The sequence below is a fragment of the Cydia splendana genome, chromosome 6, assembly GCF_910591565.1.
Source record: "Cydia splendana chromosome 6, ilCydSple1.2, whole genome shotgun sequence".
Lineage (NCBI taxonomy): Eukaryota > Metazoa > Arthropoda > Insecta > Lepidoptera > Tortricidae > Cydia > Cydia splendana.
In genome coordinates this window covers 20102336-20118745 of record NC_085965.1, presented here as the reverse complement: position 1 = coordinate 20118745, position 16410 = coordinate 20102336, and the positions used below count along the sequence as shown (strand labels likewise).

The following is a 16410-nucleotide window of genomic DNA, read 5'->3' as shown; positions in this document are numbered from 1 at the left end:
GACGGTGGGAATATAGAGAATAAGTCATGAATCCTTGTTTTTATTAGTACCTATTTGGAATACAAATGCCGAAAGGTACATACTAATAAAAACAGTATGTATCAGAACGAAAGGCCAAGAAAGAGATCCATTCATGTTTAGGTCATACTGAGCAACCTTTACTATGGGACCAACCCCGAAATCGCGAAAAAAAAATTTGACTCTCCCATAGGAAACGTCAACATCAGACCAGCAAAATGTATGAAACATCTAATTTTTTTTTCCGCGTTTTCGGGGTTGTTCCCATAGTAAAGTTGCTCAGTATGACCTAAACATTAATGGGTCTCTTTCTTGGCCTTTCGTTCTGATACATACTGTAGTATTTTTCCTTCAAAATGCGTTGTCACAAAAACAAGAAATTGACATTTATATGGTAAAGCGATATAAGTAAATTGTAATTGGCGATGTTACGAGCTCTCATTAAACCATGTTGAGCACCACCGAATTATATTAGGCAACAGGAAGTTATTTAGGATTGGGGAGTATTTGTTGTTCCAAATGTCGATTAATAGCTTGAATACCTTGAGATTTTAAATTGGCGTTTAGAGTGGGTACCTATACTTCAATGTTTGTAGGTACCACTACCAACACCAATAATAGTTAATTAAGTAAATTCGAAAAGAGTGGCGATAAATTAAAACACGACCGAAGGGAGTGTTTTAAATCGACACGAGTTGCGAATTACCTATTCGCTCGTGTATCGTACAACGTTTTACAGTACATAAGCCATTTAAACTTTAGACATACGCATGGAAAGTGCTGTTTCCCGCACTAGTTCGGGAAATTAGGGCCATATGCACTGTAAAGTAAATATAGATCATTGGTTCCTAACCTTTTCAGTCCGGTCACCCCTATGACTAACTAGGGAACCTGATTTTACCCCTCCTCCCAATGGTAATAAAAAATAAAACGTGTACGTTTGTTGTATTGTTATATTAGGTTAGCTTATTACCCCCGTAAAATACCAGTTTTACCCCCACGGGGGTAATTACCCCCAGGTTAGGAACCACTGATATAGATGGTCAAGCAAATCTTGTCAGTAGAAAAAGGCGTGAAATTCAAATTTGTTATGAGACGATATCCCTTCGCGCCTACATTTTTCAAATTTGCCGCCTTTTTCTACTGACAAGATCTGCTTGACCAACTTTATGTATCATATCATGTGTCCATGCTGTTACTGACAATTCGTAAATTTTATTTCAAAGACTATCTCCACCGATGGTCACTTGAGATCATTGACGTATAATATCTAAGGACGGGCCTTACGGACACTAAAAATGCCACTAGTTCAGCGGTGTCACTCACGAATTCGAGCCAATCGTGCAGTCTAACGCAACTAGTTGCGACCAATCGCGCGCGTGATGCGAACTCATCAACCAATCGCGTAGTATTAGCTGTGTCACACCGCTGTACTGGCCCCATTCATGCCCCATTCTTATTGCCCGTAAGGCCAGTCCTTAGATATACGTTAATGCTTGAGATTATTGCTGTAAGTACTAGTACATATAAAAATAGTTATTGATCCATTTCTTGAAAGATTCCTCGACTATATTTGGTCTTTACCTTTTGTGTGTGCAATACAAACATTTTGATATTTGATCAAGTTATTCTCTCGGGGAATGCCAGGAACTCTATGATACCTCACATTATTGGACTAACCCTTCCTATTTTATACCAGTTTGTTAAAATGCAACCTAACCCGTCGTAAGACACGTTGAGTAAGTGTTGCAAGACTCGCAAAAACATTAGATCGCTTGAAGCCGTCAATGTATTATGGTAATGAAAATCAGCACACCGACCTTGCGCATAAGCGCATGTTAATCAATCTACTATCTCTAGTTCGAATGAATGTGCTCCTTCAAGTAGCTCGGAATGGAAAGAAAGTTTTTAATACGGGCCATACTGAAAGTTTCTGGATTCTGATATATGAGAGGACTTATATTTCTAAGTGGCCAATCCAGGAATTTTCAGTACTTATGCCCTAAGTAATAATGCGTAAGGTAGACGTCGTCGTGTCGACACTGTCCCAGTTTATGTCATCTTTAAGCTTAAGTTTTTGTCAATATTGGCAACAGAGGTGACAGCAGGATAAACTAATGATACCCTATTGGGCATTAACATGTCCGTGACGTTTACCTTACTGGTTTCCGTTCAAGTTTTTTGTTTGAAGCTCATTTAAGGGCCGTCACTTTTAACCATCTGTCAACGTCATCATAGTTGGTTAAAAGGTTGCTTTTATGAATAATTTGACAGTTATCTATGAGATCACAGCTGCCACCGCCATATTTAATGTTGATTGTGCGTGCGAAACTGGCCGTTAGTACCTAAGTTGCACCACCGTTGCACGACATCTGTCCCAAAGCTTTTCAGCGATTACCAATTCAAGTTCAGTGCGCCGCGCTCACGCTCTGTCATTGGCTATGCGCAAGCGCAGAGGTCGGCAAACTTTTAATAAGAAGAAGAGCCAACCGCAGTATTTCCATGGTCTATTGAGTGACTTCAAGAGCCCAATTGTACCTCCAAAGAGCCGCATTTGAATCGAGAGCCGCGGTTTGCCGACCCCTACGCTAGCGTGAGCAAGCTGCGTTACTGTTATTTCCGAATCGTTTTCTTCTCATATAATGGTCAAGATACGTTCAAATCGGTTGCATCCTTTAAAATTAACTAGTTATCTGACCCACCTAGGTTTACTTATCATTCATTTATAAATTCTGTTACAGCACATTAGTTACTTTAGCATAAACATTTAGTGGCCTGCCGATGCCGCCGCCTGCGCAAAATAACCAATCAATACTTTGACGTTTGCCGGCCTTATTGATCAATGATCACTCAATGCCGGTTTAGACGTTTTGCTAAACCGCCGATTAAACATACTAGGTCAAATGATTGATTAAAGTACCGTAATGTGCTTGAATAAAACCTTTAAAAATAAATGTGACTGTCTCGTAACGGCGATAAAGCCAATGTCTAAAAGAAGTAGTAGTCAAAAATATAACCGATTTATTTAGTCAATAACCGCCCTCGCCTGACAAAGAATAAAGGACTTTGGACCAGGATATCTGGAACCAAAGGACTTTAAAACGCTACCCATGAGCTCCATCACCCGGCACATGGAGATGGTGGGAAAAGCTCTTGAGTAGTTGACGGATCTTTCCTAGGACAATTGCACAAAAGATCCCTATGGGTCGAAGTGTATCCGCAAGGGCCCCCGAAAACGATAAGATAAGATAGCCAATAACTGATCCATAATATTCGTAAAAATCACTCCAATTAAAAACAAACTAGTTTATACTTATAGAGCCCATAGTGTTCAGGTACTACGAAGGCGCCTAAACTATACTAGGTATACATAGCCTGTGCCAGTGGCATTGTCACTCACACCCTAAAATAAATTAGGTATTATTCATCCACTTAATTTTCAACCCTGTTTCCTACACACTAAGGTGCATCGTCAAATCTCAGTTGTAATTTATGCGCGTGACATTAGGTGTGAATGATCTCGTTCATATTACCATAACTGCATGGTTGCTCACAATAATGATATTTTAATTAGCGGTTACAGCCTTTCAAGTGTGATAGAAGCATGCATGGAATGAGATATGTATTGCTATTTTAGCTTAATCAAAATGTTATGTATTTTTAAATGTTCATCTTGTTGAACATTTAAAAATACATAACATGTCGGGTTGAATTACTGAACTGAATTTGATAAAATTTGGTATCTAGAAAAAAATTGAGTACCTTTAGATACTTCATTTTAAAAACCACCCCACAGGGTAGAGACTCCCTACTAGGGATCGGGCAAAAATTAAGTCAAGACAGACAATCCGGGCAGGGCTTGTGCTGCGTAATTTAAAAGTAATAAAGATATATTATCTTAAAAATAATGACTTACTACTAATACTTGGGTGCAAATTAAAAATTGATGTCAACCAACAATAAGTTACCTTTTGCTTGAAAACAGCTCAATGGTGAGTCTGTGCGTAAAAGGTGCGTAAAGAGAAGAGTCGTGGAATGTAACGAAGCCCATACATTTCACGACTCTTCTTTCCACACAGACTCTATATAGTTACGTGTAAAAAAACATTAATTAGGCATTACACAACACTCTCTTAAAAAGGTGACATTTGCATGCTCTACATAAAATTCTGCCTACATGTCAATTAACACGACAATAACGCAAAATGTATGTCAATGTTAAGACAACTCATACAAATGTCAAATCGGAACTTAACGCATAAAATACGTAATTAATGTACAAGCCGATGTATTTGGAGCAAAGTAAAGGTCAGGAAAGATTCTGATTAAATAAATTGTCATAGTTTTGAGTGTTATTGATTCTGTTATGATACGGCCATGACAGGCTCGCCGTGTAATCAGCGTGAGCAATAAGGGGGGGCTACTGCAATGTTCTGCGGGTTCTGCCGCCAGAGTGCAGTACTAGTGCACAGTATACTAATCCATAGGTAACTTATACATACTAGGCCTTAAACAGTTTTTTGACAAGTTTTCACTATGACATTGATGCATCAAGGCGGTTTGTTTACAGGTGGCCTACCGCGAAACGTGAAATTCTAAATTTCATTCTGCCTCTCTATCGATCGAATTGGCAAGAGTGATAGAGGCAGAAACCAAACTTTCGACTATCGTGTTTCACGGTACGCCATGTGATTGAGCTAGTGACGCCCTCTACGCAGAGTTTTGCGTAATATTGCCAATATCGTATCAAAACAAAATCAAACTATTCACAAATTGTTAAATCATAATTGGCCTCCTGGTTTGAATTGAAAAACAAGTGCGATAATTTAAAAATATTCCAGTTCTGAGTCAGTAAAATGTTGGATAAGTGCCTACGCCTACTTTGATTACATTGAAATGTTGTGTTAAGGTTTGCAATTTGCATTATGTGTTTGACAAATATAAATCTTGTAACTAACAGGTACTTTGATAGATGAGTTATATTGGCGACAGGACAAATTAGAAACCTATTAGAATTGTAAATATGTCGGCAATATTTATTTAGAGTTCATTTTACAAGCGTTATATTAAATTCACTTTTAACTAGGTTAATAATGTTTTTCAATCTTGCATATTTTTCAATAACATTTTAAGTCAGATAGAACTATAAAATAAATCTCAATAAACGTATAATAGATAATTAGCGATTAGATTATTTGATATAGAATTAGGTAGATATATAGGTAGACCAGGTACTTTAATGAAAGATTAAACTAAGATGAAATCTGTATTTAATCTTTCATTAAAACAAGATAGCGACTACGATGTAGACTGATGTAATTTTAGTAGTGTTCTAGTAATTCATCGGTGCAAAACCTTTACTTAGAACATTAAAAGATTGTTCTCCTTACCTTGTACCAAAACCCAACAAGAAAGTGACTAATCACCCCATAAGTTTCATTCAAGACCGATACCAAAACTTGAAGCACATTTCACATCGACAACCTTACCACGTTTACTTAAGGTTTCTTTTCGCTTGTTTGCTGCACTCTTGCTACTGCACTGAGTGAATGAAATGAATGAATGACTGACTCGCATCAGTCTCCCGCTCGGCTGTCTTACTACTGTACTGTCTTCGAAAACCGAAAAGCTATTAATTTCATTGTGTTGTCACCCTTGGACTGGTTGCAAGACAAAGCGTAGGAAATGAACTCTTATTAGTCTTATTGTACCAATTTAAGGCTTTAGTTAATGAAGTAGAGTTGTTGTGTCATTATTTTCGCTGTAATTGGTTAGTGTTCCTCGTGGGAGTTACTACCCAAAGCGGTCATATAAATAAACATGTTGAAAATTAGAAGCTGATAACTGACCGAGGAAACTCGAGCAAAAAAATTAGATACCTAAGGGCTGATTTAGACGGTGCGAGAACTCACATGCGAGTTTTATTACATTGCGGTATTTGATTGGTCGACTGAATTGGTTGTAACCAATAGTCTTCAATGTAACTGAAATCGCATACGAGTTCGCGCGCCGTCTAAATCAGCCCTAATACTACATCATTTGTAGTATTATCTAAATGATAGGTCACTTGATAAGACGTGACACTTTCTTTAAAACTATATTAGAAGGCAAGATTGAAGCTAGGAGATGAAGAGGAAAACCACGAGCAAGCGATACACAGCAACTAAAAGCAAAAGCAAATGTCGTGTTTTACAGGGACCTAAAAAACCTGGCCGAGGACCGCGAAAACTGGCGCATACTCCACCGACAAGAGCCATGCTCTTAAATTTTTATGATGATGACATCATTTGTAACGTTTCACGGGTAAAGGTGCCTTATGGTGATTACTGATTAGTGCTTACGCTATTCTTAACGACGCTCCAATACTTAATATTCGGTGCTACGTACGCAACGTAAGCGCCCATAAGGCACCTATGCCCATTAAACGTCACTATCGTTTTTGTTAGGTAGGTATAATGTTTAGGTAGGTATAGCATTGAATTTAAACAACATTGCAAGCAATGCAACTTAAATACCATTAAAAGTGTAAGTACAATTTGGAAGTATGTATGTAGGTACTCTGTTTTTGCCATTTAAAAACCTATGCGCATCTGATCTGATAACCTTCAAATTTTTTCAACCGCAATACATCACCCATAAACTCCTTTTTTCCATTCCAACTTGAATATGGTCCTTGTTCTGTTCCGTCACATTTAAACATAAAAAGGGCGTATTCTAAACCAAGGACCACTTTAGTACATTCTAGTCATACATTTGCATAAACCACCATTGTTCCCAATTAATTTGTACGAAACTGGCATTGTTTCTCATTATTTAGATGAACTGTGTAATTATATTGTAGAATAACCTTTGTAAGATTAAGGAGGTAAGTAATTGTAGGAAGTACCTTTGTTTGAGACAATGATACATTTACTATGCTATAAATCTTTATAGTGTACATGTATGGTATGTATTTAATTAGACAAGGTCACAAAAGGTTAAAGTTTTAAGTGGTAAGAAATTACACTTTGTTAAAAATGAACGCCAAAGTCACACAACTACTTAATTGAGGGTTTTCCGGTACTCAAACTGTGTCGCTTAACTTCAAACTCGGGTAAATCCATTCGACCCTCTCAGCAAATATCTACTCTATTACCTTTTTTTAGTACCAAAATCGCATAATCTGACAGATGGATTTACCTGAGTTTGAAGTTAAGCGACTCAACTGTCATTGATACCTACTGCAACAGCACTACTACCACAGTATAAATAAGTACTCTATAGAATAAGTAATAACGGTATCTGAGAAAAACGCATTTCACTGATTTGCAAGGCCGAAGTGATCCCATAAGTGTTGCGTGAGCAAAGTTTTGTACGGAGCACTAGTAGTAGTAGCAGTAAACTCTTTATTGTACAAAAATACATATTAAAAATAACATAGAATTAGTAAGAAGCACAAAGGCGAACTTATCCCTTTGAGGGATCTCTTCCAGTTAACCTTTGAGTAGATGAGAGGAGAGAGTGAAAAGAAGGTGAGAAATGCTCTAATATTAGTAAGTACAATTTTAAAGCTTCAGTCGAGTGCAGTAAGTAGCTAGGTACAATACAAATTAAGTTTTGCATCGTGTCGTTAGCTGCTAAACAACTTGAATGATAGACATACCTTCGACAGGCAAAGCCACCAATAACCACTATTTCCCCTCTAAACTATTTATCATCAAGTGCGGAAACGCTAATGCTCCTAGAACCGCGAGAAAGTGGAAATAAAACGAGTTTGGTGAAAAACGCCCCTATAATAAAGCCCTTGGGAGTAAATAGTGTGATTGTACCTGCCGATTAAAGTGTAACGTAACGAATCACTAATTTCTTAGATGTTATCCGCATTTGGTTCCTTACCGGTGGCTTTAATATCATGTCCTGTTGCCTTATGGGTCTCTAGCGTCTGACTAAGTGCCAGTTGCATCATCCGCACTTGAAAGATTGTGGTTTACTATGAAACTTTCCTTACAATAAAATTTAGCGAACTCTTTTAACCATGACAAACAGTTTGGTGCAACCGACCCTAAACAAACCTTGAGTTATTAACGTATTGAGTTACTTATTACTCCATTCTCTTTGGTATATGCTAGCTCTGCACGTAATTTGATGTGACAGTATAAGAGTACCGTGATAATATTAATAAATAGTCATATTTCGTATTTTTATTGGATTTTGACGGTTAAGGTGACACCAGGCGCGGATCCACCGTTGTGGGCACGGTGGGCATGCCCACAACCCTAATTGGGTGCCCTATTGCTTCCCCGAGTAGAATTACGCCGATTTTTGTTTCGCAGACGCTTTGGCAGAGGAACATTTTTTGCAGAATTTCATTAGGTATAAGTACGCAGAGTAGTCAGTTGATCGATACGCAAATTTACTTTACGTAGAATGATCGTTCGGTGAAAGTCAAAATTGCCCGAGTAAATTAACAATTAGCCGAAACAGGGTACCTAGGTACTTAGTTAAATAGAACTCCTAGATGTCTTAAGTATTTAATATCAGCTGACAACTCAAATTATTAGTGATACAGAATAAACAGCATTTTTTTAAATTGTTAACTTATGGAGTCTTAAATTTAAACATTCAGAAATGTTTGTACAATTTCTTAAAATAATTCCAGCTTTTAAGGGATGTTGATTGACAAGCGCTCAGCAACTTACAAAAACATTAAAGGGTAAGCGAGCAAAAATCATAAATAATTGTGACTGGGTACGTTAAGTTTGTCCGATTTTTCCACACAGAGCGTGCCACAGTGCTTTTATCGTCAGTTAAAGCCGGCCGCACACAATAGCACTGCCTGAACAACATGAACCTAAGGTCAAAAAGATTTTTCAAAACAAAGTAATTCACACGGATGAATCTTTCAAACTCGTTCGAGATCTCGAAAATATTAATAAAGATCTTGACCGAGATTGCTAATTTCGAGATTTCATGTCAACGAGATTGAATCTCGAAAATTCGTGCGAGATCTCGCGAGATCTTGAAATTGCGAGATCGAGATTGCATTCCCTAAGCGCAGGTCTATATGGGTATGGAAAGGGCTCCATAGACCTTACAAAAAATCGCATGCCATTTTGGGTAAAATTCCGACTACTTAAGTGTAGGGGCAAGTGCTCTACATGTGGATATTTTCCAGATTTTGGCCTTATTTTGTTCATAAAAAAGTATTGACAATGTCATATACTTATTTATTTCTTTTGAGTAATTATTAAATAGTCTATAATTGCAGACTAGTTTTATCACGTTAGCTACTTAAATAGGAACCAGAGATATAAAATAAATGTTAAAACTGATTTTTGTCCATAGGTACGACTACTGTTTGTACCTAATGGATTGTATGATATTAGGCAGGGTTTGTACCTATGGACAATATTCTTGGTACAACTTTTCAGCAATTATTTTGGACTTGATATTGTCTTCAGGGTCTACAGACCTCGGAATCATCGTTTAGGTCGCAAAGCTTTAGACGAATAAAGCTTGATTTTTTGTTAGTCAGGGTGTCCATATTAGGTACACTTCTCTACATCCTTTTTATTAACCATACTATTTAGTTATCAATTAAACATCTGGCGAAATGCGAAAACTGTAGAAAACAACACTGAAACCTTGAACACTTGTATCATTTACCGAATTCACAAAAAAAAACATTTATATTACGAGGATAACAATTTAGTTAAAAAAACTTTTTTTCAGAGCCAAAAAAATCTTCGTACATTTATAAATATGGTGAATAACTAATTGTTAGTAATATAAGAAAATGCATTTTTTTTAGTTCACGATGGTAGTCTACCGTTAGTAGTTCTTTAAATACCGGCAGTTTCCACATGTAAAACCGTCCACAGTACTTATACTTATATGTAGTGTGATTGAGTGCCACTTGTCAAAAACTTTAAAAAAAGTTAGAAAACGTTACTCGACTGAAGGTTGCTTGATGAAAAGATTACTCTTACCAAATAAATTATTAATTTACACAGAAGCGATCTGAATGATATGTGAAGAGTCTACCAAAAGTTACATCTACGAATAATTGACTCTGCAAAACCATTTTCGGCGAAACGTTGTAAGCGAATCAACAATCTGCTAAAAATTGGTCGGGGAATCATTAGGGTAGGTACCCCAGCTGAATACAGAGCTCTAATTATTTGCAAGAATATAGATTATTTACTAACAGGGGCAGTTATTTCTAGCTTAATGCCAGCTTTTAATTTACAGCCGAAGGAGTTTTTTAACGTAGTTATCTATCTATGTGTGTATAGACTGAAATAAATGGCTTGCGATCCCTCTGCGAATTTACTGGTCGGGGAATCATGAGGTACCCTCGACTCGCACTTGGCCGATTTTGAAGTGGCTGTGACCACAACCTTTTTTGAGGGCTGGATCCGCGCCTGGGTGACACTCAACAAGCTGTGACCGCAAAATCCGTGCAAAGTTAGTTTGGTTCGACTCTACTATAGATTGACACAGGTGCCGTCGTTCAAAATTGTCGCTCAAATAGATTTTCAACTAGCCACCCGCCCCGGCTTCGCACGGGTTAACAAATTATACACCTAAACCTTCCTATAGAATCACTCTATTGATAAGTGTAAACCGCATGAAAATCCGTTCAGTAGTTTTTGAGTTTATCGCGAACATACAAACAGACAGACGCGGCGGGGGACTTTGTTTTATAAGGTGTAGTGATGAACAGTCAGCTATTTATCTGACAATATAAAAAAGCCGCAGACTGACTATACTTAGGTATGTATTCTCACCCTCTTTTTCATAAACACACCAAGGCTAATAATCATTTGTCCTTATCTGTTATTTTGACTTATGTATTTGTAAGAAAGGGATAAAACATAATTTAACTAAATTAGGCCCGTAAAGTTTTATGAATAAGGGGGTATGACTACAGCATGCGCATTTTACACTTGCAATATTTACGACTACGATTATACTTAGCCACAAATCGCACACTTATGCTTACCAGTAATTTATGTAATCAGCGACTATATGTCTCTAGCACTAGCATAAATAAGTTAAGTCTATAGATGCAAAGACAACCTTATCGTAAATACATAAGGTCACTTTTCGCACTGAATCGCAGGATGCAATTAGGTTCTTTATACGGAGAACAGCACATGAGCGAACGCATGTGTTTAAATGGATCACTCAGCACTTGAGATTCAGATTAGCTCTGGGTGCGGCTACCTGTTTCATATGTAACTTAATAGTATGATTTAGTTTCCAATGCCATTTCGTTAGATTGCCATGTTAACACTTGTTATTAAATGAGACCAGATTACAAAGACAAGAAAGAGGACTACTTTTGACCTTAGGGTTAGAAAAATTATTCAACATACATATTGTTTAGGTTAGTATTAATACTTAGATTGAGGATAAAGTACGTTAACTTATATCTGATAATGAGATTCATAAAAACTACTCTATGTCCTTCCTTCATCCCCCGAGGCTTAAACCATCTCCATACCAGATTTCGTCTAAATCAGCTCAGCGGTTTAAGGCGTGAAAAATCAACAGACAGACAGACAAACAGAGAGACGGACAAAGAGACAGCTAAAGTTACTTTCCCATTTATAATATTATTCATATGTCTTTCATTTATCTTTATTGCGTCCATGTTAATTTTTACATAGGATGGTATTAAAACATTATAAAGTCGGTACATGGTACCCTGTCAGGGCATGGCAATAATCTTAATACTAATTAATGGTGACTATTTACAAATAATACTAGTAATAATATTAGTAGGGGTAGGGTATAGTATGTCACCTCTACTTAACCTCTGACCTCTTTAACGTAAATGTACTTAAAGAAATTATCTCTTAAAATCTTCTTAAACAGACCCAGGATATGCTCATAAGATCGCGAGCAGTTTTATTTCAAATCACTATATACTTAATCTTACTACACTCGAAACCGAAGTATTCGCGATGGTTCATTAATACATATATACAGATTTAAGGGTCTGACCACTTAGTAACGCTATACTACCTGTCTTTAATTTTTTATCATTCATTCATCTGCTCTCTAATACAATATCTCAATTGCGTCATAATCTTCCAATTAACTTGATTGTATAATAACCAATTTCATACATAAGAAAGATCCATTGCAAACTCGTTCAGTTGAAACTTGCGAAGGACACGAAAGCCGCCTCGGTCAAGGACGGCGGCATAATCAACGAAATCAGATCCAGGTCTGGTCTGAAAATGACGTGACGTAATCTATAATCTCGGTGTAAGGTTGACATAACCGGTTCAGAGGCGAGAAGACGGATACAGCTCAAGTATTGCAAGTACTTGGACAGTATTTTAACTTTGTGTAACCGCAGACTACCAAGCAGCATTATGTGACCCTAAGTTCTACGTTACCGAAGACAAACTATACGGAACCATTTTCTCAATTTAAACTCAAAATGGCATTCATCTTAACAACAACCTTACTTTATAATATCATCAATATCAACTCCTCTATCAGTTACTACTAGTACCTATGTGCCGATTTTGGTATAGCTATTTCCGGGTCCCTTTGTTTGACATAATTATTGAAAGTCATAATGTAATGATTGTCAGATTATCATTAGTCATAATTCTAAAAACGTTAACTTTTCAAAAGCGGTATCATGGTCGCATTTTTATCACCTGTCATGCCATACGTCACTTTCAAACTTACATATTTGTTAGAACGTGACAGGCATGGTGACAAATGATAAAGAGCCGACCATCTTAGCCCTACAGGATTTTCGTAAGGTTATCCTATAGATAGGATAGGTTAGGTTTGTTTTATGGCAATACTGAAAAAATATGCGTTTCTGAGAAAAACCAAATTATGACTAACGAAAATGCGGACAAAAAATATATTATGACTTAAAACTTTATGGGAAACAATAGAGACCCAGCTACTTCACTTGATATGTCAGTATTTATCAGTTTCCTATATGTATGTCCCACACGCTTAACAGCCATTGATAAACTGTTCGTAGGTACCGTAAAATGGGTTGAGTTGGGTCAAAGCTGAAATTCAAACCTCGATAACATTTTATTTTTACATATGAAAACTGAATGGTGTATGTAATAAGTGTTCCGGACGTTTGTATTTTAGTTTTTATTTTATTTTGGGTAGTTCCATTTCATAACTTTGACGATAAAGAGGAAAACCTACCTCACCCCGTAGTGCCTCGTATTTGGGGTGAGAGGGGTTTTCATACAAAGGAGATTTTGGAAATTGTTGGATCGATTTTTTTTATTATGCGTATTACTATAGCTCCATTTTAAATTGGAATACATTATTTTTGTAGCAGTAGCCTTAAAATCCCTTCTCATCCCTTCTCAAACCTTCTCTCCCCATTCATATTTAACCCACCTCTCCCCGCGAAACCTACTCACCCCGTTTTACGGTATTTCGATTAACAAAACAACAATTGAAAACAAAACAATTGAAAAGTTTTCCGATGCTATAGATGGTCAAGCAAATCTTGTCAGCGATATTCAAATTTTCTATGGGACGATATCCTTTCGCGCCTACATTTTTCAAATTTGCCGCCTTTTTCTACTGACAAGATCTGCTTGACCCAGTATAGTTACGGCCCGGCTGTTAAATACGGTGTGGGGTACTGGTCGTGTTATTTTAACTGTGTGAGGGATAAGTATGTAGAGGCACGTACGTACACGCGCCGTGTGTTACATTTTAAACTTACTTACGCCATGTCGATGCTGGAGGAAACCTAGGGCGTGAGAAGTTGGCGCAAGACTAGTTTATGGATAAACTGGTCTGAGCATCCGATTACTAAAGTAAAACGGTTAATTACGTATGATGTTAAGGGGCCCACTGATTAACAGTCCGCCGGACGGTCGGCTTGTCAGTTAGAACAAAATTTTGACAGTTCCGAACAACTGACAGGCCGATACCGTCCGGCGGACTGTTAATCAGTGGGCCCCTTAAGAATTGGAAACTATAGTCAAATCGAAATTCATACATGCAACCAATGCTTAAATCTTTCCCGGATCACACAAAGACTACACACTCAGAAACAACGCTTATACCGATAGCGCCGAGTTTCTGGGAACAAAACACTTTACAGGGTGGAGGGGTTTAGTCCGTAGGCGGCTGGGAGAAAAATCTTCAACGCAGCCGAGTCGGGCATGCTGCCGGATATCGGGCCGGCAGTATCCAATGAGGATTACCTCCACCTCTGACAAAAAAAAAACCAATATGTCTTATTATTGATTATAATCTCGGACCCATTTACGTATAAACTTAAGTTTTATATTAAAAAAAAAACTTAATAATGGTTACTTTCAAGTTTTTCTTTGTATAAATAAATTAAAAAAAATTCTCAATAGAGAATACAAATCTTGGCGGCAAACTAATATAAATCCCACCCTGATCGTCGACCCTCTTTAAACCTGTTCACTATAGGTACAATTAAGAAAGATAAAGACAATATTGAAATAAGCTAATTTACACGAATTCCTCTCGGATTGCCCTCAAACTTTGACTACAGATGGACTACAGTTCTTTCATCTTTTTTCCAGGACCTCCGCTCAGCACTCAAGTCCAAACATGTCCAAGGTCTGGAGATCCACGAAGCCCACCGCTCTCTCAACAAGACCACCGTCCTGGAAACCGTGGAAGCCGCCAGGAAAGCCCTCAACGGTGCCGGCGGCGGCCCCCTATTCCTCGCCCTTCCTTCGCACCCTGAACTCCTCGCGAAGTACTATGACTTGAGGACACTAGTGAAGAAAGTGGATCTGATGATGGTGCAGACGCATGATCTGGGGGCGATGAAGAAGATGACGTATCATCCTAGCAGACTGAGTGGGTTGTGGGACATGATGAACACGGTAAGTGTCTTCACAATCTTCGCCATCCTCGCCATAGGTGTTCCTACTGTGTACCATCAAATGGGTTAACAAGGGACAGAGCGGTGATGTTGAGACTTTAACTTTGGGTATGGCTAGTTACAAGACTAGCCCTAATTGTAAATTGTAGGTAAAGTGCTGTCGCAATAGTATAACTTGGGAGTATTTCACGTGTCGAATGTTAGCTGCCTGTCCCAACCTCTGTTTAACCGTACCTATATAAATTACTGTAGGTATATGTATTTTTGTTACGCATTCTTCAGTGATGTCCTCTGGCACCCGGAAACAAACTGGACACAGAAATAATCTGTGTCCAAGACTGTCAGTAGTGTCCGTCATTTGTTTTTGTACTTGTTAGTCGTTAATTACCACTTTTTGTGCCTAACGACTATATTTGCAAATGTCAGTTGATCATTGTAATTACGGACGTAATAATTGGACACTGTGAATATGAATCACAAATAATTTATTATTTCTTGACGTTAGTGTTTTGTATTTTAAAAATGTTTTTAATATTTAATGTTTGAGGAGATTGATGACGGGCTTTGTGATACATATAGCTATAGGTTCTCTAGAGCTTCTTCAACGAAAACTACAATAAAATAAGAGGAATAATATTGACCAAATTATTATTCAATCAAGGCGTTTGTACATACAGTTTCCAAACATGTATTTAGCTAAAAGAATAAAATATGAATTCATATTCCAGATACAAACTTTCGTATTTAAACAAAATTGATAGGCGGTAACGGTAAGGCGGTGAGGCGGATATATGTGTAGGGTCAGTTGTGGTACATTGAAACAATCGGACACAGTGTAACTTTGCGATATCTCGGAAACTAGGTGCTACCAGCTAGTGCCGTCTATCAAGCAAGGGCAGGCTCAGGGACCCCCAGCACCTCCCCAAAACACGAGCGCGCCTCGGAGTAGGAGCACGTTGCTACGAGCATTATTGTGAATTCGTGCAAGAAAAGTATTTTTTTTTTCATTTATGTTTCGCAATTATTTACCAAGATATAGACTAGAGTTTGGCGTTTTTTAAGTTTTTGTTATGTTCTATGTGTATTAAAGTTTATTTGGAGCTAAATATTTTTAAATTTGTTCACTTTTTGGTGCAGTTGTTATTAAGGTAAACGCAGCGATCAACGCCCCACCAAAAATCTGCAGGTATTGCCGACCTATTGAACTGATTAGATATGTTTTCGTTGCCTGAACTATTTCAGAGGTAGGTAGGTAAACTTCCACAAGCGTTTGTTCCTTGAGTATCGGGTACTTTTACGTTAGTTTGAGTGGTAGTCCGAAAAAAAGATAAAACACGCCAATCAAGCCGCGGCAGGCATGTACGCAAGTCTTGTCATACTGGCGCTTGTACCTTCAAGTAAGTACGTGGCTTTTCTGTTTAAGACATTTGTTTTATCAATTGACTCCTGTACTTTACCTTTTATTACTAAATGTGTTCTTTATATTGTAAATTCTTGATTTTGTATAACAATTTATTTAAAAAAAGGCA

General features: G+C 37.6%; 1 protein-coding gene across 1 annotated transcript in view; it reads left to right on the top strand.

Annotated features, from left to right (window-relative positions):
* Positions 1–16410, top strand: part of LOC134791636 (uncharacterized) — a 43499-nt gene that overhangs the window by 12130 nt on the left and 14959 nt on the right. The window contains exon 2 of the mRNA XM_063762689.1: positions 14574–14882. Within this exon, the coding sequence (XP_063618759.1) occupies positions 14574–14882 (309 nt within the window). The remainder of the gene's footprint in view (positions 1–14573; positions 14883–16410) is intronic.